Genomic DNA, 27,735 nt, shown 5'->3' with positions numbered 1-27,735 from the left:
TCATGTATTTGATTCACTGATCATGTATTTGATTCACTAATCATGTATTTGATTCACTCATTGTATATTTGATTCACTGATTTGGGCTCTGACTCAATACAGGGGTTCCAGATGAAACAAACACAATTTTCTCCAATAACGTAATCCAGCTTTACAAGTCCACCTCTTAGGTGTGTGTGTGTGTGTGTGTGTGTGTGTGTGTGTGTGTGTGTGTGTGTGAGGAAAGGAACGAGTCAGTTTGAAACGATCACGATTAGTACATTACGTTTGCCATTTTAATTTCAGCTTGCAGACCTGCAGTATAAAAACACGTCCTGATCTCCTACAGAGGAAACGTATTAATCAGGTGTGAGATCAGACACGAGGCTCCTGCACGGCTCTTTTTAGATCAGATGTTTTTTTGTCCTCGTTGCTGCATCTGTACCGCTATAAATAACCACCGCCATGATTAATGAATTAACCGCTGAAGCACTGGGGAGTGTTCAGCTCATACACACACTGCTGTATCTTTCTCTCTCTCTCTCTCTCTCTCTCTCTCTCTCTCACACACACACACACACACACACACACACACACACACACACACAAATGTCTCTCACATACACTGCTGTATGTCCTACACACACACACGCACACGCACACGCACACGCACACACACAGATTCATGTACACATACACGGTTATTCAATAAATTACTTATGAATATAAATAAATTATTAAAATAAAAAATATTATATAAGTATATACATAAAACATCAGGCCTGTGCTAAATACAGCGTTACAGTTAATGAGAGCAGCAGCAGAAACACTGAGTCATGATGGAGTGGAGGAGATTCACCTGCGCTCTGACCCCAGTCACACTGGGATATGCCAAGGAGCAATTTCACTGTGCTGTAATGTATATGTGACAAATAAAGGCTTAACTTAACTTAACTTAACTTCCCAACCTGCTGAGATCAGACTCACATTCCACGCTGAGATCAGACTTGTGCTGCACACAGAGAACAGACACACGTTTCATATGGAGAATACACTCCTTGGCGACATCAGACTTACAAACCATGACAACATGTCACACTCCACGCTGAGATCAGACCCCCACTCCACATTGAGATCAGACTCACACTCCACGCTGAAATCAGACTCACACTCCACGCTGAGATCAGACTCACACTCCATACTGAGATCAGACTCACATTTCACATCGAGGTCAGACTCACACTCTACACCGAGATCAGACTCACACTCCAAGCCGAGATCAGAATCACACACCACACTAATATCAGACTTACACTCCACACTAATATCAGACTCACACTTCACATCGAGGTCAGACTCACATTTCACATTGAGGTCAGACTCACACTCTACACCGAGATCAGACTCACACTCCACACCGGGATCAGACACACACTTCACACTAATATCAGACTCACATTTTACATCAAGGTCAGACTCACACTCCACGCCGAGATCAGACTCACACTCCACACTAATATCAGACTTACACTTCACATCGAGATCAGACCCACACTCCACGCCGAGATCAGACTCACACTCCACACTTATATCGGATTTACACTTCACATCGAGATCAGACTCACACTTTACGCCGAGATCAGAATCACACACCACACTAATCAGACTTACACTTCACATCGAGATCAGACTCACACTTCACGCCGAGATCAGAATCACACACCACACTAATATCAGACTTACACTTCACATTGAGATCAGACTCACATTCCACGCCGAGATCAGACTCACACTTCACACTGAGATCAGACTCACACTCCATGCCGAGATCAGACTCACTCTACACCGAGATCAGACTTACACTCCACACTGATATCAGACTCACACTTCACACTGAGATCAGACTCACACTCCACACCGAGATCAGAATCACACACCACACTAATATCAGACTTACACTTCACATCGAGATCAGACTCACATTCCACGCCGAGATCAGACTCACTCTACACCGAGATCAGACTTACACTTCACATCGAGATCAGACTCACACTTCACACTGAGATCAGACTCACACTCCACACCGAGATCAGAATCACACACCACACTAATATCAGACTTACACTTCACATCGAGATCAGACCCCCACTCCACGCCGAGATCAGACTCACACTTGACACCGAGATCAGACTCACACTCCACGCCGAGATCAGACTCACACTTCACATTGAGATCAGACTCACACTTTACACTGAGATTAGACTCACACTTCACACCGAGATCAGACGCACACTCAACACCGAGATCAGACTCACACTCCATGCCCTGGTGTTAATCTGCTGTTTCTCCGGTTTATCTTTCACTTGCTACTGTAGCTCAGCTTCTCACTCTGTGAATTGGCCCCAAATGGCCGCTAATGTTCGCACCGCGCCTACAACAGGAAATATATTGCATTTGTTATTAAACCAGTAAAACAATTCCATGCATGTTTATTTAGATTTGTGTTGATTTTATTTGCTTGTCTAAATATTTTATTCCAAAACTACTGAAAGTGCAGCGATGGCGTTGATGAGAAAACGCACGCAGTGACAAACAAACTCCTGCAGCCTGAAAGCTGACGTCTCCGTCTGCATCTCATTGAGGAACGAAACAATGGCCGGACTGTGTGTGTGTGTGTGTGTGTGTGTGTGTGTGTGTGTGTGTGTGTGAGTGTGTGAGAGAGAGAGAGGGCGAGAGAGATGGACAGAATGAACGGGGGTGTGACAGTGTGTATGAGTAAGAGGCCAGCTTTGACGCTGGTCACGTGACCTGAGATGTTTCTGCTACACAGCGCAGGGTTTTCTGGGGAACCGCCTGAGCCGTGGGAGCTAAAGAAAACCACGTTTTCTGACTCAACGTGTAAACGAAGAGAAAGCGTCGCCTGGCAGACGGAAGAGATGCCACCCGAGCGCTCTGATTTTGCCAATGACATCATCATCATCATCATCATGACAATATGCCACTGTGCACACAATGCAGCCTCTGCTCTGCTACATGTCTAATTCTCACCCATCTTATTTACTTTTAGTCCACACACACACACACACACACACACACACACAGCGAGGCGATATTCTGCAGCCCTGCACCGGCCCAAGAGACTAATTACACTACAGGAAACAGCGTCTGTGGCCATGCAACACCAAGTTGTGCAACGATAGGAAGTCAGATATGATCCTGTTACTGATTATCTCTCTTACACACACACACACACACACACACACACACATGATTTAAACACATATGTACAGTGGGGCAAAACAGTATTTAGTCAGCCACTAATTGTGTAAGTTGTCATATGTAAATATGTAAAAAGCTGTAATTTATACCATCATAGGTATAATAAAAAATTTATATTTTTTTCACACAGTTCTTGTGAACACTTTGACCCCACTTTGAAAATTACAGGCCTCTCTAATTATTTTAAGAGGAAGAACTTGTACAATTGGTGGCTGAATAAACACTTTTTTGCCCCACTGTATATATTTAAACTTTATATGTAAACTTTATATTGAAGCTGATTTTATGACTAATTGTATACGGATTAACAATTGAAAAACAGACTCATGGTCCACGTTAACTCTGATCCCAGACACCTGATCATTCATGTAATTATCTCTCAGCTACAGCGGCACAAAAATCACACTGCGATAGTATGACACATATTGCGACTGCGATTTAAACCGTGATATTTAACTATTAAAGGGACCAGTTTGTATTTGAACATATTTATCCGAGCCAACAGCAAATGACGGCACAAACGATCTCATACTTAAATTAATACTTAAAATACTTAAATTATGAACAAACTCTACATAAACTCCTGACTATGCATGTACTGTACGACCTGTAATAAACTGCAGCTGCTTTGTGATTAAATAGTTGCACAGGTCCGTATCTCCATTTTGATTGTTGCATGTGATTAATTGTGTTATCGCTGTAATCAGCCAATCAGGTTGCAGCAGCTTCGTGTATAAAATGCAACAGATCACGAGCAACAGATTCACACTAAATGTCACAACGTGGAGAAACACATGATCTCAGCACCTCGAGTGTTGTTCTGAGGGTTTCACAAACGGCTCGTGTCCTGCCGGCGTTCTGACACACAACTCTGTGGATGTGACGCAAAATGGGGAAAAATCACCTACAAACATCCAGAGTGAAACACTTTGTTGACGAGAGACATTTAAGGGAGAGACACGAAGCCTACAGTAACTCAGACTCACCGCTCTGTACGTCTGCGCCCAGCAGAAAAGCATCTACTAGGACTTTTGGTTTTTAGGATCTTTATCTGTCGTTTTCTCTTCCCAGCGTTCCGCCTTCACACAGCGGCTCGACTCACACTCGGCTCGTTGCAGATTTCTTACTCTTTATGTTAGTTGTTAAATTTACTGTTGTGTTTCAGCAGATTCACAGCGTGCAACTTTACTTGGCTGATTCAGATTTTTTTAAAAATCAAAGAAACAAAAAAAAAACTGTCTGACCTGCTGATTTTGGTAGATTCTGATTTTCTTTCTTTCTAATAACTATATTTAAAAATATATTCAATGATTGTTTTGTGATTCTTTTGTGTTGCAATTTATGTTTTGCCACAATGTCAAACAAATTAATTTTTAATTTTGTTGTATATTCGAAGTAATATGTTGCAGTTCCTCTATAATCCTACAGGTGGTGCACTCTAAACTATTTACACATCGCCAAGCAGCGCTGCGTCCTGCGTAGAAGAAACAAATTATTTACCAAGCTTGTTTCACATTGAAACAGAAATTTTAACATAAGTAATAAAAAAAATTAAATAAATATCAAACCTTATTTCCTATAAAATTGTGATGCAGATCAAATCAGCACCGTGGTATCTTTATAATATACGATCTATATCGGGTGATGCCTGGTGCCCTAATGTTCCTGATAAATAACTTTAAACAGACATTTTCTCTGAAGCTGCACGAGTTTACACGACTCTCTCTCTCTCACTCGAGTAAAAAAGAAACTGCTCCAGGTTAGAGGGAGAAAAAAAAAGGAAAGAGATTCTGAGGACACAGTCACCACGCAGGAGGGTGAAGTGTATCCTCACGTGCTTCCTCTGAGACACACTGCAATGAAAGTGATAACGACAGTATGTTTGTTCAGACCTGAGAAACGACTCACTTCTATAAAAGCGGGCTGAGGTTTGAAGTTGGTCTGGAAGCGAATGATCACATCAGTTCTCTCAGAGTAAACATCCTGCGTCCCCGGCGTTCCTCTGACCGCAGCGTCTCTTTAAATAGCGCGCGCGGCTCTCACTCAGGGCTCGAAACGAGAAGTCGAGAGGTAAATTAGAGAAGCAGGCGAGCGCGGGACGCTCTGGACAAGCGCCGGGGTCGGAGCGCTTCCTTCACGAGCTCGCGACAAATATTCCAGGAATGTGAAGCGCACTTTACTGACGTCCTGAGCGGATAACAGCCTGGCGGTGACGATGGAGGAGGTGGAGGAGGAGGAGGTGGTGGAGAAGCGCTTTCAGGAGAAGATCAGATGGACAGGATGTAAAGTTTTCTTTTTTTTACGTTTGAGCGTAAAAGAAACATCTGCAACGTGGCACGGGATCTGGCGTCTCTCACGCGTTATCTGTCTTCAATAAAAGCAGATCTGCTTGGAAGATGCAGCTCGCGTGGAAACAGAGAAATCGTTCCATCAGGATCATCAATTGCAGACACTCCCGCACTTCTGTTTAAACTTTGTTGCTTTATTTCGCAAACATAACGAAAGCTCATAAGGAGGTCATGTGACACAGCCGCCCGAGATCTGGGTCGGAGTTACTGTTTCGTCATGCTGGAGCTTTACAGCGTGACTTCACCTGACGCATCAAATTCATCTATTCGACTGAGTTTGAGAAACAAATCAGAATCATGTGAGCGGACCCAACCCCCCCCCCCCCCCCACACACACACACACCCCCACACACACACACACACACACAGTTTAAGAGGATTGTGTCGCAGCAGTGTAAAAACAGACCTGCTTCTCTCACATTCACTCTCTGTGTATTAGTTTTAAACTTAAAAACTTGGGTTTTTAAAAACTTAATCACTCAATTTAGTGTCTGACATCAGGTGAAACATTAAAAGAGATCAACGTGTGAGTCTATGACACGTCACTCGTCCCTTCTGATGTTAACTCTGATTATTTATTTATTTATTTTTCTGATTTCTAGACCTGCTTGTTGGAAAAGTTACTAAATTTAAAAAACTTCATGTGCAGATTAACTTTAAAGCGAGTGCATCCGAATTCATCTAAATTATTAACAGATTATTTTTTTTCGTTAAAAAGCAAAGACTGATGTTGGTCCTCAGAAGACTGTCGGTTGCCATGGCAACGAAAGCTCAAGTTTTGACTGCAGTAAAAAGTAACACCAGGATATGCAGTACTGTGCAAAAGTCCTGACCCCCCTTAATTCTTAATGCCGCTTTTTTATTTTCAGTCCAGTCTCTTTACCTGAGCAGTTTCAGAGGGATTTGTTTTGTTTGTTGAGACACACAGTGACCTAGGAATAAATAAAGCACAAAAAACATCTAATTTAAGTCCTGACCCAGTGAGAAACAGGTGCAGACGATGACAGGTGATTAGTAATACTGACGATGATGAGGGGTTGGAACAGATGAGAGGGGAAATGAGGTCGCTGCTGAGAAACACTTGCTCACATTTCTTTTGGTTAATCCACATCGAGACTTTTGCACGACACTGTAAATCCAGACTCTTCACTCGAGCCTGATAACAGTACAACTCGCTGGTGCTTCTGATTTGCATACTCATGCATATTCATATCCCGTGGCTATTTAAATAGGGCTACAGGTGTGAGCGATGCTCCTGAGCTGTTTGTGGTCATTTCTAGATGAAGTAACAGTAACCAGGAGGATGTAAAGGTTCGAGACAGAGACGAAGACAGGAAACAAACAAGCATTGTTGTTTTTCTCGCTGAGCAGAGCAGAAGAAGAAGAAGTAGAGGAAGAAGTTTTGCATTTGTGGACATCACCTCTGTTCTGCAAAAGTGCACAAAAAAGGAAGCAGACGTCGCACGGTGTGAATCATAACCCGAGAAAAACCGCAATGTAGCAGATCTCTCTGGTGTTTTTTTTTTTTAGGACCCATCAAGCATCAACGCTGCACCAAAAAAACATCAAACAAGAGTTTCAACCTGTTCTATACAGCTATGACCAGGAATATCAGTTTATACACACAAACACACACACACACACACACTCATGCATGCCATCGGTCAGGAAAGACAGCATAATTGCACGTCACACACACATGTCCTGCATCCAAACACTGAACACCTCCACAGTCTTCGAGAACTTTCCAGGTTCCTTCATTATAACCATTTTTCCAGAAAACAAAAAGATTCTGAAGTTGGGAGGAGGAACATATACACACACACACACACACACGCACACACACACATGCACACACACACTCTGGAGCTGTGATACCAGGGTGAAGGCCCCAGGCTTTAATTCTTGAGCGTGAGTGTGAACTCAGTGGAATTTATTTAACACAGAGTGAGATTAGAACTCTACAGAGGCGGAGTGTGAGAGTGTACAGCGCCGCGCGGCACCGAGAGTCAGGAATGTCACCAAGCGAAAAAGACACAACGCCCCGCTGTGAGGACGAAGCCGATTCATTCTCGCTGATTAACGTCCTCTAACAGCACGTCACTGTGTGGGTTTTTATTCCTTGCTGTAAAGTTTAATTTATTATTATAATTTTTTTTTTATGAATTTGACATCATAAAAAGTCTGCATAGAAAAATAAACATGCACACACACACGTCTAACACTGATGATGGCCCCGGAATAACATGAAGTCTAATATCTGGGGGACACGTTTAAACGATGTGAGGCTGCAGTGTGACCCTGTAGTGACGCGCCGCAGCGGTGGGACGCGCCATCACTTACTCTACAGCAGCTGCAAGCGGGTTTCAAATTCAAATTTTATTTGTCACATACACAAACATACACAGTACGAAATGTAGTGAAATGTATTATACGACTGCTATTGACCCTAAAAGAGAATTAAAGTTTACAAATAAGAAATAAATATAAATAAAAGAATACGATAGAAATTAAATTAAAAAAAATAAATTAAACTAGGAAAAAATGGAACTAAAAATAAAAATAGAAATATGATGTGGTTTAAAGTCAACAAGATGATTAATAATTAATAATCATCACATGTGACCGAGAATTCGAGTCTTACACACTACTCGCACTGGAGACTCCTTCTTCCATAAACGTCTCCTCACACGAAACTTACACTTCAGCAATGTGTGTGTGGGCGGTTACCATAGAAACCAGATTGATGTATTAGAGTGCTTTATCATCTTTTTTCAGAGCAAGACTTGCGATAATTTTGAGTTTTCTCAGAACAGAGAAGAGGAAGAGTGTGAGAGCAGAAAGTTCACGGGTGTGTGTGTGTGTGTGTGTGTGTGTGTGTGTGTTCGAGATGAAACTGAAAAGTAACTTCCTGTGGGCGAACAGCTCCAACACATACAGAACATGTAAAATATTGATCTGTCAATCAGGAGAATCTCCGGGTCTGTGTGAGAGGAACCGCGGGCTCGGGGTTCGGATCGGTCCGGCTCAGAGTGATCAGGCCACTGCACAGTGTGTGTGTGTGTGTGTGTGTGTGTGTGAGAGCCGCAGAGGAGAATAACGGGACGCAGCGCTCCGTTCTGCTCCGTTCTGGCTCGCGCTCCACACCGCGCTACTCACCCATTTATAAACTTTATTCCCGCCTCGCGATCCTCCGGAGCCTGAGGGCTGAAGATCAAACACTCACCGGGTGAATAAAGTCAATAATAAACACCCCGGAGCGCGCGGAGCTCCGAGCCGCACAGGGGGAAACAAAATGCCGATGAGGAAACAGAAAACGCTGCCGTAAAAAAAAAAAAAAAAAAACCCGCTCTCACACACCGTTACTCCCGCCAGCGGCTCGCGCTCTGTTACTCCGTGCTGCTCTCCACGCGCGCAGATTAAAGCCGAGCGGCGACAATGTAGCGGGGAGGCGCGCGCGCGCTGCGTGTATATGTGTGTGTGATGTGGCCGCTTGCTCCGGTTTTTTTTTTTTTTTTTTTTACACACACACACACACACACACACACACACATATACACACACACCGCCCTGTCCGAAACGGCCCAACACACACACAGCCTGCAGGGGGCGCTGCGGAACCGAACTCTCGCGAGACTACAGACTACCTGAGAGAGAGAGAGAGAGAGTAAGATCACGTGATGCGATGTCTTTCTCCTCATCCCTCCATCCATGCGAGGCGAAAGTTACAGACTGCAGAGACCCCGCTAAAATATACTTTATAACTTAGATATAAATGTTTTGCTTTCACTTATAAATAATAATAATAATAATAATAATAATAAAGTTTAACTTGTTATTTATATACAGCACGCTAATAATAATAATAATAATAATAATAATAAACTGAAAAAGTCAAAAGATGAATAAATGTGTCAGTGTATTTTCAAACGAACTATAATAATAATCTTAATAATAAAATAATTACTTTTGTTTTTAAGTGCTATGCTCTCTAAGCGCCACCCGGAGGTGCATCAATTTAACTGCACCAATATTTTAAATTCTTATTCTGTGCATTCTTACTGTATAGTGCATTTATATAATCGCCCTGCACCTCCAGGCTCCGGGTTCAATTCCCGTCTCTGTGTGCATGGAGTTTTCATGTTCTCCCCATGTTTGGTGGGTTTCTTCCAGGTACTCCGGTTTCCTCCTGCATGCATGTTAGTTAATGGGTGTTCCAAAATTGCCCGTAGTGTGTGAATGAGAGTGTGTATATGTGTGTGTGCCCTGCGATGGATTGGCACCCTGTTCAGTGTGATTCCTGCCTCGTACCCTAATTCTCCTGGGATAGGCTCCAGGCCCCCCGTGACCCTGAATACAGGATAACGTGATGTAGACGATGAGAGTGAGAGTGTAAGCTATAGACGAATAATGCTGATTTCACTTTGCACGCCATAGTTTTTATATTTTAACAGCAAATTAATTAACAATAAAATAAAAAGTTTTTTTTAAATAAAAATATTAGAGTACAATGCTGTAGATTAATACTGATTTCATCACTCTGGTTCACCTCTGGGTTTTATTATTAGGGCCCAAGCACCATGACGTCAGCACGATGACGTCATTGCTATTACATTATCGTCATCGCTACACTATGAATGGTGTGTGAAAAGCCCTTGATGGACAGATGAACACACCTATTTCTGATTAGCAAATGTGTAGATGTAGGAATAGGGCCTCGCCTTCTTATCACCACTGGAGGGCGCCGTTGATCCATTGTGTAGACGTAAAACCTGGGATAAGAAGTATTTACTAGTGAAATGGATTGAAACAGTCACTGAATAAAACAGGAACAGACTGGATCAGATTGTCTCCCAGGTGAAGACGCATCGCAGGGTTTAGTCAGGACACCTCTGTGATGACAAACCTTTACAAGGAGCGGAGTGAAAAGAATTCTGGAGAAATCTGTGCTGGTGCTGAGCCCAGAACAATACCCCTCACACTCATTAACTCTGGGAATAAATCACTACAACAGCACAGCACCAATAATAATAATAAGGTACAAAAAGATGCAAAAGAAACTATCTTTATTACATTATTATTATTATTATTATTATTATTATTATCCAGTTTCTCAGAGTTCTTCTAGAACTTCCTGGAGGATTTCAGCACCTACCCTTAGGCCTTGAGATGACAGGAAAGAAAGAGAGACATGTTTTTCCTTCTCGACTTCCTGGAACACACTCCAGTGAATTTTCATAGAAGAGAAAAACCTGTCCTCAAGACCTCAGAGTCTTAAACATTAACCCTAACCACATCAAAGTCTTTATTTATCCAGGAAGCACAACAGCAGCAGCATTCCTAAAGGCAGGTTTAAAGGTTTAAGATAAAACTTTAGACACTTCAGACATAAACGACAATCCTCTAAGGACACAAAACCAGACAGACAAGTTTTTATCTTTAAAAAAGCTAGAACGCTTGAATGCAGCTTCGTAAATGGTCCGAAAGAACATTTGAAGAAAAGATTCAATTAAACAAAGTGTTCTTTATTCTGGATCACTCTCAGGCATAGAATGATCCAAAGAACCCATGGAGAACCTTAAAATGTCCTAAAAACATGAACAATTGTACATTGATTTGTTATACAATATCATCCTTCCTGTGCAGAAACTTAAATCCCTTTAAAATCATCCATAAGCCCCTCCAAGGTGATTTGTAAAACGCTACAACGCACAGTCTTTATATTTCGGGCATATCTGAATTGCACACAGAACCCATTGATAAAGCAAATAGTGATTCAAGGAACCCACAGATAACCACATATAAGGGGTCCTTCACAGGTTCTTTGGATCATTCCAAGATTCCTTAAAGCTTTCTAATTATAACTTATCCTCTTTTAAAGAACAATCTAGAGAAGAACCCATGAAGAAACATTTTTAATTCTGAAGCACACGCACAGTGATGTAGTGGTTAGTCCTGTGCTTTTGCACCTCCAGGTTCCTTCAATTTCCTTTTTGAGGTATGTGTGTGTGTGTGTGTGTGTGTGTGTGTGTGCAGTTTGCATTTTCTCCCTGTGCTTGGTGAGTTTCCTCTGGATCCTCCTGTTTCCTACCACAGTCCAAGGCCATGCAGATTAAGCTTAAACGGTGTTCCCAAATTGGCTGTAGTGTGTGAATGTTGACTGGAGGTCCTACCATGATCTTAAAATGGGAATAAATACACCTGGTCACCATCGGCCTTCACGGTCCCTAGTTGAACTCCATAGACCGCTAAATGGAATCAGCATAAATAGGTTCTTTTATTTGGAGTAACATAAAGGATGATAAAGATGCAGTAGCAATTACCGATCATCAATCATGTATACTGTAACAACACCAGCAACAGGAAGACGAACATACCACAACAGAAATTACTAACATCAATTACTAAAAAAAGAGTACAGTATATATAACAAAATGTATAAAGAATATATAAAAATAATTAAATGAATATGATTAAATATCACTGAAAAGGGATGAAGATTAGACTACAGAAGATTGAGATGTGCATTGAGGTCTAGAGAACCCTGAGAGCAGGTTTAAAGTCCACATGAATAAAAGTAATCTTTAATAAACCTTTTATGTTTAATGATTTGGAGCCACATTTCCAGCTCCACGTCCTCGAGCTGTTTGTAAACACCAGCTGCCATGTGGCATTCTGACGCAATATACAGGGCGTGGCTTGACTGTAGTTCAAAGTAACTTTTACTTCAAAGAGCTTTACCAGGATTCAGAATACATCTCCCACAATCCCCTGCGCTACCGGCTGAACGAGAGGGAGAGAGAGAGAGAGAGAGAGAGAGAGAGGGAGAAATGCGCACTAAAGGGGAGTGAGAGAGGACCTCAGGCTCAGACCGAGGAGAAGAAAACAAGGAAGGAAGGAGAGAGAGAGAGAGAGAGAGAGAGAAGGGACTTGTGTGAGTGGGGGTTTACTTTATCTTTATTTTTTTTTTATGTTTATTATTCTTATTATTTTAAATACAAACATTCTTTGGAGGGAATCAAATAAAAAGTTCAGCTCGTCTTGTTGAAGGTAAGTTCTGCTCATCACCCTGAGACTCACCAGGCGCATTTTATTTATTATATTTTATCCAAATTTATTTTATATCCCTATTGTACATCACACACACCTCATTGTGTTTATCTCCAGAACTCAGCAGAAAAGCTTTTATACAGTATATTCTTGATGTTGTGTTTAAATGTCAATATGTATCATTATTGTGAAAAAACAAACAAACAAACAGACAAACAAAACAAACATGATGTATTTGTTGCATTTTGATGAAGATCTGTTAATGATGAAGCCGGGACATGTCTCATCTGTCCCTCAGAGCTGGGTGTTTACATTTTTCCTGACGACGCGTTCCATGATCAGGAAGTGTGTGTGTGTCTGTGTCTGTGTGTGTGTGAGAGAGACTTGTACTTTGCTGGCTGTATTATTTATTTCACACACTCCAGGGTCTCACAGTTCTGTAAGGTGTGTTTCTCACTGAGCTTCTGTCCACCAATAGGATTTCAGCTTCATTATAAAGGACATAAAGGAGGATTCATAAAGGAGGATTTGTTTGTAAAGTATGACCGTAAAAATGAAACATAAAACAGGCAGGTAAACTAATGGCAAGACAAAATAAAATACAGTACGATAAAATGGCACGAGATGTTGACTCTAGAATTAATTTCTTTCTCTTCTTGAACTGCGTAATCTTTTCATCTTCCTCAGCACTGAGATATGATTATAGTAATTATAACACTTTATCATCGAGCACCTGCCTCACAAAGTTCCCCTAATTAATAGGACACACACAGTTCCATCGAGGGTTCTTTGGATGTTTAAGAGGAAACCCATCTTTTCTAAGGTTCTGTTTCACACGTGGGTGTCTGTCGGTTACTTGTTCAAAACTTGTTATGACGTGTGAATAAACACTAGGAGGCAGCAGGTAAAACACGGCCACGTGGAAGAGGTTTATCTCCAGGTGAGCTCACCTGAGGCTTTTGGCAGAAACACCAGAGGCGTTTTTTTCTTTCAACGTTTTTATTCAGTGCATTCCTGTGGCTGTGTCCCAAACCGCACTGGATCTTATTAAACACTGCGGCGAAACACTACACTCGGACAGGTGTGTGCTGTTGTGTTATTGGACTTACAGGACAACAAAGGGTTGCCAGGTTTTTCATAATGTGTCTGTTATTGTAGATACAACAAAGATTGTTTTTTGCTGTTTATGATAATAACCTGCGCTCTGCAGGGACGGGAATCACCAGGGATCAACCGATACGATATTATCACGAAACCCAGGTGTCGATCCGATTTATATTGTGTTTCTGTAAGGATCACGATTTTGTGTACTATCCCGATTGTTAATGTATTTTTTTGTTTTAAAATTTGTTACAGTTCTACTAAATTGAATTTGCTATTAATTTACTTCTACCATTTAGAACGCTGTGCTTTGTGAAATGCATAGACGGTACCACCTGCAGGATTATAGAGGAACTGCAACATTTTACTACTCAAATGCAAACATACAGTATACAATTATCAAGCGATATAATAAAAGCAACTCAGTTGGCCTCCGAGTGGTGCAGTGGTAAAGTGCTCGCCCAATCATGCGGAGATCGCTGGTTCGATTCCCGGGTGATGTTGTAACCTCTCGCAGCCGGAGGTCTAGAGAGAGCTGATTGGCCGAGCTCTCTCAGGGGGGAGGGATGAGAGGTACTTAGTGCTCCCACATTAATCACGGCTCTACAGCCAATCAGGGGCGTCTGTGAGCTCGCGCAGGCGGAGGGAGCGGATAGTGCTGTCCCTCTGAGTGTGTTACTCCGCCCCCAACGGTGCGTGAGCGAGCAGTTTGAAAAGATGGTCGGTGACGTCACATGGATCAGAGGAAACACATGGGTCGGTCTGCGCCCTCCCGACTGATTGGTGGTAGAAGCTTAATGTTGGAGCCTCCAGGGACTGGGTGGAATTGAACACGACTAAATTAGGGGAGAAAATCTAAAAATTCGAAAAAAAAAAGGAGGATAAAAAAAAAGCAACTCAGTTAAGGAAAAGTGTTTCTTAATTGTTTGTTAATCTTACATCATCATCCTATAAAGGGTTGCCATATCTATATTTCTTCTGCAGAACTATCTAGTTTAGGTTAATATTTTTAAAAATGAATTTCTTAAATTAATATATTGATAATAGTTTGTTTCTGTAACAATACAAATTTAATTTTGGAATCTTTGAAATATTTCTGTGCATTTTTCATCTCAATCTGACCTGTCGAGTTGTTATCGTTGTTTAGTTGAAAGCTTTTAATTAGAAGCGCATAAACAAACTATATATATTGTTTGTTTGTTTGATTTTGCAATCCGATTTTGAATTGTATCTGATGGATGTGAATCTGATTCTTATCTCTGCTCAGCAGACCCGGTTCCTCTTTCTGTTCTTCTGTCACTGAGCCCGAGGGCTGCTCCAACCTGTCAGCCATGGTGTTGATCCTGGGCAGACGGCTAAACCGGGAGGATTCGGCTGTCCACGAGTCTCCTGTCGTCAAGCGCAAGGTCCTGGAGATGGACACAAAAACTCTAAGCAGCCATGATGTCTTTGACTTCTCCTCAGGCCCGAGTCACGCTGAGAGCATCCTCCAGATGTTCAACGAGTTCCGTGACGGCCGGCTCTTCACCGACGTGGTGATCAGCGTGGAGGGTCGGGAGTTCCCGTGTCACCGTGCCGTGCTGTCCGCCTGCAGCAGCTACTTCCGTGCCATGTTCTGTAACGACCACCGCGAGAGCCGTGCCATGCTGGTGGAGATCAACGGCATCCGCGCGGATGCCATGGACACCTTCCTGCAGTACGTGTACACGGGTCGGGCACGCATCACCACCGAAAACGTGCAGTTCCTATTCGAGACGTCCAGCTTGTTCCAGATCGGGACGCTCCGTGATGCCTGCGCCAAGTTCCTGGAGGACCAGCTGGACCCGTGTAACTGCCTGGGCATCCAGAGGTTCGCTGACGCCCACTCGCTCAAGCAGCTCGCTAACCGGTGCCGTAACTACGCCCTGCAGAGCTTCGCCGACGTGGCGCAGCACGAGGAGTTCCTGGACCTGCGCCGTGACGAGCTCGAGGAGTACATCTCCAGCGACGAGGTCGTCATTGGGAAGGAAGAGACAGTGTTCGAGGCTGTCATGCGCTGGGTCTACCACGACATCGAACACCGGCGCTCGGTCCTGCGTGACCTCCTGACGCACGTCCGCCTGCCGCTGCTGCACCCGAACTACTTTGTGCAGACTGTTGAAGGCGATCAGCTGATCCAGAACGCTCCGGAGTGCTACCAGCTGCTCCACGAGGCACGGCGATACCACGTCCTGGGCAATGAGATGATGTCACCTCGGACACGCCCACGCAGGTCAGACTTGTAATGTGTTCTTTAACTAAAGCTAAAGATTGTAGCTTCCAGTCAGGTTCCACTCTGGACCCGTTCTGAGACCTGTTTCCTAGGATGCAGAGTTGGTGATCAATTATAATTAAAATATAATTACAATTCAAAGTACTACAAAAAACCTGACGATGCAAAAGTATTAGCACCTGCTAACTACACTATAAGATTATGTAACTAAATCTATTTCAAATTTGTGCCAACGGTGATGCAGTTACATCCTTTAGCAAAGGTTGTTAGCAAGCTAGCCAGCGCTTAAATTGTAAAGAATATATTAGCATTTGTGCATAAAAAACTGTAGCTCATGTGTTTTGCATTTTTTTTTTCTTTTTAGTTTCTTGTGGGTTTTTTCTTTCTAATCCTTTGTGACATTTTTGTCTCTACATCTCTACATCATGTGTTTAGATTTTTCAAACCGGATCTTCTTGAACGCCTCGGGTCTCGTCCTCTTTCTGTTTTTAGCTTCATACAGAGACGAGACGCTCGACTGCGGGCGTGTTAAACCCCTGAATGCAAACACTTGATTAAGCCGTGTGAGAGCCACCTAATGACCGGTTCGCCCCAGACGTCTAATCTCCGGAGTCTCTTTGTCCGAGGTTTATCAGTGTGACCCGGTCGTGCTGCTCCTCCTCCCCGCTGTCTGATCTAAACCCTGAGTTTCAGGCTCGGTGTCTCACCTCCTGTGGTACAATAACACACAGTCGGTCTGTTAGTTTAACCTTTATCCGCTCGCGGCTCTTCCCTACGGCGCGCGACGGTTTGGCTGTTATTGTGGCTCTTCTGCTTTCACTTAATCAGTGTTTCAGTCAGACGTGAAGAAGAAAGAAATATGGCTTGTAGCGTTTTCCTGCAGTGAAGATCAGAGACAGGATCGAACATGAAGAGAACATCTGGAGACATAATAGGTCTCATCAGGCCTCCGGTGCTCCAATAAGTGGTTTTTGGAGGAATTCCAGGATCAGTTTCAGGATATGTATGTTTTTTTTTAAAGAGGAAGCAGATCCTGGATCAAAGATTTTTTTTTTTCTGAACTTGTGTACTTCAGATTAAATATAAATTTTATCTTTTGTTAGATTTCTGTTGGATTTTGAGATGTTTCTGAAAAACAGATTAGATACAGATCCAAAATTCATCTGATACCGGTCCAACATTGAACCAATACCCATCTGATACAGATCAGATTTAAATCCAGTACAGATCAGATCCAGATCCAGTACTGATGTGACACACTGATTAGAAACAGATTTGACACTGATCTAGGACGCAGATTTCAAAAACTGATCCGTAACAGATTTTATTATGAAATATACTGCTCAAACACTTAGTCCCAGTTTGACTTGAACGCCTTTCATACAGTATGTGTATGCATGGTTCAAGTCAAACCGGGACTAAGTGTTCTCCTTTATCTTTTTTTCTACTAAAATCCAAAACAGATCTGAGACAGATGGGTTATTTATTAAACACTCGTCCTGATCTGAAACAGGTTTAGATCTGATACTTACGCTGATCTCAGTGTCGCGTTTTAACACCATGTGATCTGGTGTAATAATCCAGACTAATACAAACCGAGTAAACAGATAAACAGATGATGGTGTTTTGGGAGACAGCGATAGAAATGTGTTGATGTGTTGAGGGTGATGGTGTGACCTTAGCACACACACACACACACACACACACACTGCTTGAGTCTGTGTGTTTAAGCACATGTGCTCTTTGTTTTTCTGAGCAGCTGTGTGTTTTTTTTTTCCCTCACTGCTGAACTTTGGAACCGGTCTGAACGTGATTCGACAAAATGAGGCGTCATTATTCCTGTGTGTTTGTGTTCGTGTGTGTGTGTGTGTGTGTGTGTTTCAGTGTGTGTGCCATGAGTTCATTGTTTAGTTCTGAGGAACGGTTGTGGAGGATGGGGTGTAGATCCGTAATCACATTAACTGCCATGATGAAGCCACGCAATGGAGCAGAACATCTACACAGGACAGGAGTGTGTTTGTGCTCCTCTGAAGGACGATGTGGTGATAAAGAGGGAGTTCGCTCAGTTCGAGGGAAAGGGTTAAGCTTGGGTTCAGCAGGGTGTCAGTTTGCAACAGGCTGCTCCACTCCCTCTGTCTCTGGGCAGATCACCGAGCAGCACTTCCTCATTTGCTTATGTAACGAGGAATAAATGGAAATAATCCGCATTTCTGTCGAACAGCATGAACGAGGCAGTGTGTGTTTTTCTCATTGCTCTCGTGTCCTTCCTCAAGTTCCCAGTGTTCAGCTGTTTCTGGGGGAAGGAGGCGGAGACAGGAGGAAACTTGGACAGAATGTTTTTCAGGCGGAGAGCCACAGTTCGCTGTGAGTCCTCGGCTCTCGCTCCCGGCCGTAATCCTGCGTTTTTGTTCCCTGCTATTCTTAGACGGGCCCGAGAGTGGAGGAGAGAGAAAGAAACACACACACACACACACACACACACACACACACACACACACACACACACACACACCAGCCAAACAAACAGGTTCTGTTAAAGAGTTACAGCAGGGGGCACTGACGCTCACTCTGTGTGTGTGTGTGTGTGTGTGTGTGTGTGTGTGTGTGTGTGTGTGTAAAAGGTCACTGAATAATAATGAAAATAATTTATAGAAATCTTTGGACACATTCCCATAAATCTGCAGTACGACTCCTGTGATTATGAAGCTTCACAACGTAGCAACAAAGTAACAAAAAAGGAAGAAGGAAAAAAAGAATCCTGCTTTTATCTGAAGTTTGTAACAAGAAGTCAAACTTGATACAAATTAATCGTACTAAATTTAAAGGAAATGTAGTATTTATGTAGTCAGTTAGCCGGAAATAAAAAAGGCTTTATGGAAGCAAATATAAAAATTTAATATGAAATTTATTGTTTATTAAAATAAATAGTTTTTCAGTAAAAGGAAAATCTGTATAATTCTGTGTAATAAATCTTTATTATTATTATTATTATTATTATTATTATTATTATTATTATTATTATTTAAATATTTATTTATTGTTTATGGACAAATGTGTGGAAGCATAAAAATAATAATAATAAGAAGAAGAAAGAAAACAAGTATATAAGCAAACAAACAAAATATAAATATTGTCCTTATTATGTAATATATAATATAAGTATATAATATTTAAATAAAATATATAAATAAAAAAATATAATATAATAATAACAATAATAATACATACAAATGTAAAAATATAAAAAATTAATATAAAAAATAAAATGTATCCATATATAAAAATGATAATTTAATAAAATTTAATAAATCCTCATCACCATGCTTATTAATGTTTTTAAATGTTTTTTTTTTTTTAAACATGTTCTTTAAAAAAGAAATGTGCATCTTGATGCATCCTTTGTATTTTTTTTCCCAACTCAGTATTGACACTAAAGTGTAATATTATTCGATCTGTTCTTTAATAAACACGGTTTCCACACCGACTCTGACCCTGATGATGTGTGAGTGTGTAGCGTGGTGGTGTTACCGTACGTCCGGAGTGTTTGTTTTGTCTGGTGCGTTTTTGTTTGTGTAATCCCACACTGCGTCTAACACGAGGTTATTATTGTTTGCATTAGAAACAGAAGCGTGCTGTGTGATGTAATGCTCGCTGATTAGTGCGGTTCACAGACGAGGCGGGGTTTGTCGTCCCGCAGGTCCACGGGCTTCTCGGAGGTCATCGTGGTGGTGGGCGGCTGCGAGCGAGTCGGAGGCTTCAACCTGCCGTACACCGAGTGCTACGACCCCGTCACGGGAGAGTGGAAGTCCCTGGCCAAGCTTCCTGAGTTCACCAAGTCTGAGTACGCAGTGTGTGCCCTGCGCAACGACATCCTGGTCTCAGGTCAGTGTGTGTGTGTGTGTGTGTGAGAGAGAGATCAAAGTGTGTTCTCTTTCCTCTGTATCAGATCAAAATGTATACACGCGCACATCACATCCAACACTACACTCATTCTGACTCACTTTGTTTTTATCAACACATTTTTTTTTGTTGCCATTTCCAGTGTATACACACACACACACACACACACACACACATGGTGCACCTGATATGAGATTTAGGAATTAAAATAAATATATACTTATACTTATATATATAGCAAGGTTTAGCAAGCCCCGCCCACAAGACCTTCTAGTTCCTATTGATGTGATGATGATGACGTTGGAGCGGGAATGTAGAAGATTCCTAAAGGACTCACATGGGGCGAAGACATCTGAAGTTCCTGAAACGGTTCCTGCAGGCCAAGTGTTAACTATAAAGATAAACATCTTAATATAAATACAGTAAATCCGCAGGACGGCGTGAATCACGGCACTTATTGCGCTCTCGAGGAGAAACCACACAAGATAAGGCAAAGTGGGCGGGGCTTTCGAGACATAATTCTCAGTATCCCCGAGAACGAGTGCGCTGATGTAAACCTGCACTTCTGTTAGAGCTGCTGGTGGAGATAATTAATCAACACCTCCTGTCCAATCAACATCCAGAATCCTAAACAGAGGTGTTATTGCATGGTCTTGCCCATGTGTGTGTGTGTGTGTGTGTGTGTGTGTGTAATGTTCATCCCCGGTCCATCTGCCTCCGGTGGCCTGCAGTCACATGGATTAGCCTGGAATGTGAAATAACTTAAGTGTGATGTGTGTGTGTGTGTGTGTGTGTGTGTGTGTGTGTGTAGACTTTGTGTGTTTAATGCTGATTCATCAAAACTTGATTTAACGTGTCTTACAAGGTTTCAGGTTTTCATCCTTTTGTTTACACCAAGAGAGCAAACGAGTGAGACACTGCAGTGTGTGAACAGTCAGTGTGTATTGTGTGTTTATACGGAGTGTGTAGTCGGTGTGTGTTCTGTGTGTATTGAGTCTATTATAAAGACTATGTGTAATGAGTGTGTTATATTGTTATGAATGTATATATTGAGTGTGTAGTCAGTGTGTATTGAGTGTTTCTACTGAGTGTGTTATAAAAATGTGTAGTCAGTGTGTGTGTGTTCTGTGTGTATTCAGTCTATTATAAATGTGTGTGCAGTGTGTTGTGAGTGTGTGTTCAGCGAGGTATCCTGAGTCGTACTTTTGCATAACCGTCGAGTGATTTGCATTGGACTAAGATGAAGAACAGAAACACGTACACACCCTCCAGCTATAACATGAACACCACTGCGGTTTTGGGTTTCCCTTGTGCCCCTGGGGCGTGACTCAGGGGTGCGCTGTTGTGTCTGGCACCAGGATGTTGTGGGCGGATCCTTTAGTTACTATGGGTTGTGGGCGGGGCCTCCGTGAATCGGAATCGTTTGCCCCATGAGGCTCCATCGGATTGGGATGTGTGAAGTTTGGAGGCCGGGTCCGAGGTCCATTGCGTGTGCGGTGGGCTGTGAGGTTCTGGTTCCTTTCTATCACGTCATAATTGACTTTGTTTCAATGTTTCGTGCTGCATGTGACTGTGGGATCGGAGCGGACGTGCTGGCACGTGGCCCCGCGGACATGAGTGAGGAGCCTCGGGTGTCCCTGATCCTGTCACCAGGTCACTGATCATCAGCGTGGTTCAGTTCACCTGGTGGTGTTAATGTTGTGGCTGATCGGTGTGTGTATAATATATTTTTGTTTGTTTCTTGCCAAAGTAAAAACACACATTACACACTTTAATAAGGAATAAAGTGGAAGCGGAAATCTTTTATATTGTTTTTTATGTTTAAAATAAATAGTTAAATAATATTTTATGCAAATTGTCTGGACACGCATTAATGTTTAATTCACATGTTTATTAATTGGACCTGTTAGTGGATAATTTTATGCATTTATCTCAAATTTTTTAACATTATTTTATGGGCTTGTGTTTCGTGTGTGTGTGTGTGTGTATAAAACTTAAACTTTATTTATAAAACATTAAAAAAGGTTAAAGTCAAAATAAAATGAAAGATTATTGCTACTTACATGTTTTTGTTTATGAGGTGAATGTAACAATGTAATATTTTACAGCTTCTTTGAAGTTGTTTACTGTAAACATGCAACAAATTTCACATTTCAACAAATTTTATATTAAATTATTGTTTTAATTTTTAGATGACAATAACTATAAAACACACACACACACACGCGTATATATACAGAGAGTTTCAGGCCTGCAGTAAATCAGTTACACACGCTGACTCCGCCCACATTTTAAATCTTTGTTAAGGTTAAAGTGCAAAACTGTGTAACAACAAATCACTATAACTAATTAAAACACTTTAAGTGAATTACTGTTAATAAATTACACAAATTACTTAAGTGTGTGTGTGTGTGTGTGTGTGTGTTACAGGAGGTCGCATTAACAGCAGAGATGTGTGGATGTACAACTCACAGCTCAACATCTGGATCCGAGTCGCGTCTCTCAATAAAGGACGCTGGAGACACAAAATGGCCGTCTTACTGGGAAAGGTGAAGACACACACACACACACACACACACACACACACACACACACTCTCCACATGCACATCAGTTACACATAATCTTTCATTGTAGTAATTAAAAAACATTAGTGAAGTCATGATTATGGTTCCTGCCCTAAACAAACTCCTCTCTTAGATTATTGAGTCACATCACAATGACAATCGGAACAGGATGAGCCAATCAGTAGGGTGTATTGTGTGTGTGTGTGTGTGTGTGTGTGTGTGTGTGTGTGTGTGTATTTCCTGGTTTGTTTTTGAATGGAGGTGACGGATGGAGATGTTTAAAGCTCAAGTGGAGGAGGAGAAAGATGTGTGTGTGTGTGTGTGTGTGTGTGTGTGGTTTTAAACAAGGTTTTGAGCATCTTAGTATTTTAATGATAGTTTTTTTAGTGTAATTAAGGTAAAGCTCGTTGACGGCAGGACGAACATCACGACTGGATCCTTGTTTATGAAACGATTAAATGACAAATCGGTGACATCATCATCAACGTCTGCTGCTGTCTGGCTTCGACCCGAGTGTATAAACATCTCATAGGGCTCTGTTTAATTATACAGGAGATGCTAGACTTCCTCACACTCACACACACACACACACACACATGAACGTAACAAACTACATCCCTTGTTAATACAGGTTCCTCCAGCTGAACTAATTACAGGTTTAACGTGTGTATTCTCAGAAGGAAATGTGTTTTTTTTTGTTTTTTTTCAGACTGAGACCTCATTGACATTTCCTTTCTATGCGAGTGTGTGATGTTCCACACGCTATAATTACCCTCGTTATTGTCTTGACGTGAACCTACTGTACTGGAGCTCTGGTTCCGCCGCTCTTCTCGTTCTCTCCCAGCTTTGGATTCCTCTCTCGCGCTCGCTGTTCCTCACTCGCTGGCATTTTCCAGCGTGACCTCATTCATTCCTCCACCCTGTGAGTCAGACGCAGCCGGTGCCCCGGAGCCGCGCGTTACTGCCTGTGTGTCCGTCGTGTAATGTGAACAGCCGGGCTGAATGTGTGTGTCCATGAAGCAGCGCGAGGTCTAATGTGTGATTTCAGCAGCAGCAGCAGCAGCAGCAAGACTCCATGTCGTTATTTATGATGTGATAAAAGAGCGAGTGTGTGGTGTGAGAGCGAGTGTGTGGTGTGAGACCATGTGCACAGAGACATTCAGGAGGAAATAAAGCTCAGAAGGATGTGGAAGTGATCATAGAGAAGACTTCTGAACCTACAGTTGTTATTCTCAAGTTGTTATTGTTGGTTGTTATTAGTTGTGTCATGACCGCCGTGTTTACAATCTCAGTGGCGTGAAAGTTGTTCTTGAGAAACCTTTGGATATTTTAGATTTGTTGCTCATTTTCAGAAAAAAAAAAGAGCTTGAGGCAGTGTTTCCAGGAATCAGTGTGTTTTCGCACGAGCGAGTGAACAAACAGGCAGCTTGTGCAACACGAGATCAGAGCGCTTAACGTTTCCAGATTAACGTTACCGTACATTTGTTTTGCTTTCTCGTCCCGGGCCGCTGCCTCGCCTGCCTGGGTTTATATTAGATACCGGATTCTTCGATAAATCATTTATACGTAGACGTGAAGGCGCCACCTTGTGGTGTTAAAGACTTTAGAAAACCTGATGCATTAAACATGAGTTTTTTAAACAAATGATTGTTATTCTGAAGAATTCCCTTCTGTATCAAACCCATGTGGACTCTACAGGTTGTTGCGTTATCGTCCTCGCGTGAGCGGCGTTTTGTCTCACCGTGTCCCAGCACGTCCAAGCCCCGCCTCCGGCTCCACCTGCTGTCAGTTGTATTCCGTTAGAGTCAACATGTTTACCGGCACACGCTCCAGGTGCAGGACGTTACAGTGAGGGCGGTGTGTGTGTGTGTGTGTGTGTGTGTGTGCCTCAGGTGTGTTCTTGCTTCATATGTACAGGTCTGTAAGTGTCATTAACGAATGACTGACGATCTGCAAAAATAAAAAATAATAATAAAAAATCCTGTTGTTTTATAAACGTTGGAGGCGCTTAAGGAATCGCAGGTTGTAGCATCTAACCAGGGGGAGGGGCTTAAACAGGAAGTGTTACACTCACAGCATTTGGCAGACGCCCTTATCAAGAGCAACTCATTATACATCCAAAATATGTTGGGTTCAGTGCCCAACAGTGGCAGCTTGGTGGTGCTGGGGTTTGAACCCATCACCTTCTGAGCCATAGAACAATGTCCTAACCACTGCACTTACCCCTGTTACTATAAAAATCCAGTCCTTAAGGGTTTTATTTCTCTACCAAAAAATAACAACACACTGTGACGTGACGAAGGTGACCCGAGTGAGTTCCTGTGCTCACTTACGTAACAGCAGACAGACATAAACGCTCGAGAAACTTGTCATGTGACTGAGCTACAGCTTCACCTCTGACTGGTACCGGAGACTCCTTCCCTTCCCTCCTATACATGTTACACCAACGCTTTTCTCTGTACTTTTAAAGAAACCTCACCATAGCAGCGATTTGATCCTGAACAGTCTGCAGTCTGTTACTATGGAAACAAAAAGGGCTTTAGAACGAGCGCATCATTAATCAACATCTTCTGACCAATCAGAGCGCAGAACTCGTGGCGTGGTTCAGACACACTGCCTCAGAGAGAGCTTGGATTTCTTTCTGTTCTTTTCTGGAAAGTGAAATCTTTCATGAAGCCGGAGACGCGAGTGTCTGTTTCTGTTGTTATTGTTGTTGTTTATGTTCTAGAACGTCTCGTTCTACCTGACAGACCTGCACGGTTTCTGGCGCGGGTTCTTACATCACCGCTCGCTCACACACACCTGAGTCAGTTGAACTGGACGGATGTGTTGCATAATATTAAATCTCAGGTTTAAATAAAGAACTGTGTGTGTGTGTGTGTGTGTGTGTGTGTGCAGGTGTATGCGGTGGGCGGTTACGACGGTCAGTCACGCCTCAGCAGCGTCGAGTGCTACGACTCTTTCTCCAACCGCTGGACGGAGGTGGCGCCCATGAAGGAGGCGGTGAGTTCTCCGGCGGTGGCCGGCTGCGTCAACAAGCTCTTCGTCATCGGAGGAGGTCCTGACGACAACACCTGCTCCGACAAGGTGAGTCTGAGCCCCACGAACCCCGTGCTTTACGCATCCTGTCAATCACAGCGGCTATTTTTATCCTCCTGAACACACGCTGACACACAGGCAGGGCTCGGCTACAGCTCGCTGCGTTCGTTATTGTTGTTATTATTATTATGATGATGATGATGTCATTAGCGTGAGTCAGCTCTCCACCTCAGGCATCAGTAACAAGTTCTCCTGGAGCAGCGGGGAAGCAAAAATCAATAGAGTTTAATCCAGAACTCAGACAGAACAAAGGCCTCCTGTCTGAGACGTGTCACAGACGTCTCCTTTCAGCACCAAGCGTTCCTCCACGTGTGTTTGTTTTTACTGATGTTTCATTTCGTCTTCACTGGAAGCCTCGATCTCTGTGATTTCTATCTCCATTTGTTAACATCCTTCCTGCACGTGTGTCCCGTATTGTGAATCCCGTGTTCTTAGATGTGTTTCAAGCACAAAGGCCTCCGTTGGAAATTACCCCATTTATATATATTTTTATTTTATTGATCCATTTATACATAACTCCATTACAAGCACAAAGGCCTCCATTAGAGCGTTTTACAGAAACGTATTTCGAAGTGTCTGTGCTCGAGTGTTCTAGTAATGATGTCTGACCATCGATCTTCTGAACCTTAAAGGACACATCATATGTAAAATTCACTCTTCAGGCATGTTTAGCTGTCCACACCTGCCTTAAAAAAAAAAACGTTCCCTGCTCTTTGTCCTTTTTTTCCATGTGTGTATTGGCTGGGATTTGAACAAGCTGATTTGATTTTCTCCTCTTATGTGACCTCATATATGAAGAGCCCCTCCCCCGGCCTCTTATTTAGCTTTGGGGGGGTGTGGCTTAGCGGCAGGTCATTTACATAGACACTGAAACGGTGTGTTTGGGTAAAGAGTGAAGCAGAGAGCAAGTGAGGGATCAAAGTGCACACACTCCGGGGGGCGCTCTAACACCTGTGTTCACTTATTAAAGACGTATTAAAATATTCACAGATTGAACTCAGAGAGACGTGTATGTGATATTAATACTATTAGGGTAATAATAATAATAATAATAATAATAATAATAATAATGATATGATTTTAAATAATTTAAGGAATTAATCCGTCTTAAAAGCAGTGGCGTTCTCTCTGAGCTCTGACGGAGTCGATACTCAAAACCTGAAGCCCCACCAGTGGATGATTCACCCTGAGTGCGTGTGATTAACCATTACCGATTAATAATAACGATTAGTAATAATGATTGCTGATTGCTGATGATTAATGATAATGATATCATCTCCACCGGGGTAAATAAGAGAACGTTCCCGAACCAGCACAGTGAGGGGTGATGGGAGATGAAACAGATGAACTTTTATCAGACGGCGTGTTTGTGACTCTGGAGACGCCTCCTGATTGACCCACGTGTCAGATTCGGTTCCCACGTCACTTCCTGCCCCTCTGCGAGTTCTACCGGTGTCTTTGTTTCCGATGCCGTCCTCAGAGACCAGCATGTCAGTAAGAATGTTGCCTCAGTGCTGCCTCCTCATGGTGGTGGAGTGTAAGAGCAGTGTGACCTGGATCTGTCAGAGCTCAGACGTTCTCCAGGCGTTGTGGTGTGGAGCAGAGAACTCTCACTGTCGCACATCGCTGAGAGCATGCTGACCACACACACACACACACACACACACACACACACACACACACACACACACACACACACACATTTTGTTAATCATTTTATGGTTGTTTTTTATTTTGTACAGGTTCCCTCCCTGTTTAATCAGCTGTCTGTCTCTCTTTTACTCTTTTGGTGACCTGTCTGTCTTACTCTCTGTCTGTCTGTCTGTCTGTATGCCTGTATATGGATATATCTGTCTGGATTCCTGCCTTTGTGTCTGACTGTCTTATTCATCTATTTATCTGTTCGTCTATCTATCTGTATGCTTTTTCTGTCTATCTGTCCGTCTATGATAAGCAGTAGATGTCAGGAGATTGTGGTTTATTTGTTGAGTGAAGACTTTAAGGCCGTGGTGTGATGCGTGTCGTCTCTCTCAGGTGCAGTGCTACGACCCGGAGTCAGACTGCTGGTTGCTAAGGGCCAACATCCCCATCGCCAAGCGCTGCATCACCGCCGTGTCCCTCAACAACCTCATCTACGTCTCGGGCGGTTTGACCAAATCCAT

The 27,735-nt window shown here is 42.6% G+C and overlaps 2 protein-coding genes across 6 annotated transcripts in view; one reads left to right on the top strand and one right to left on the bottom strand.

Annotated features, from left to right (window-relative positions):
- Positions 1-9,129, bottom strand: part of sh3kbp1 (SH3-domain kinase binding protein 1) — a 57,400-nt gene extending 48,271 nt beyond the window's left edge. For 3 of the 4 annotated variants that reach the window (XM_053487540.1, XM_053487542.1, XM_053487543.1), the window contains exon 1: positions 8,766-9,129. In XM_053487540.1, the coding sequence (XP_053343515.1) occupies positions 8,766-8,769 (4 nt within the window). In that variant the 5' untranslated portion in view covers positions 8,770-9,129. Of the gene's footprint in view, positions 1-5,166; positions 5,636-8,765 lie in introns of those variants that run through there. The other variant, XM_053487541.1, reaches the window with a different exon arrangement.
- Positions 9,130-12,491: 3,362 nt separating this feature from the next.
- The window catches only part of klhl24b (kelch-like family member 24b), an 18,681-nt gene continuing 3,437 nt past the window's right edge, over positions 12,492-27,735 (top strand). The window contains exons 1-6 of one of the 2 annotated variants that reach the window (XM_053487545.1): positions 12,492-12,656; positions 15,028-16,008; positions 19,706-19,890; positions 22,339-22,457; positions 25,373-25,561; positions 27,608-27,735. The exon at positions 27,608-27,735 is cut by the window's right edge and continues 61 nt beyond it. In XM_053487545.1, coding sequence (XP_053343520.1) covers positions 15,089-16,008; positions 19,706-19,890; positions 22,339-22,457; positions 25,373-25,561; positions 27,608-27,735 — 1,541 coding nt within the window. In that variant the 5' untranslated portion in view covers positions 12,492-12,656; positions 15,028-15,088. Of the gene's footprint in view, positions 12,657-15,024; positions 16,009-19,705; positions 19,891-22,338; positions 22,458-25,372; positions 25,562-27,607 lie in introns of both variants that reach the window. The other variant, XM_053487544.1, reaches the window with a different exon arrangement.

This window comes from Clarias gariepinus, chromosome 26, assembly GCF_024256425.1.
Source record: "Clarias gariepinus isolate MV-2021 ecotype Netherlands chromosome 26, CGAR_prim_01v2, whole genome shotgun sequence".
Taxonomy (NCBI): Eukaryota; Metazoa; Chordata; class Actinopteri; order Siluriformes; family Clariidae; genus Clarias; species Clarias gariepinus.
The sequence above is the reverse complement of the archived record's forward strand: the minus strand, read 5'-3'. Positions and strand labels throughout refer to the sequence as shown.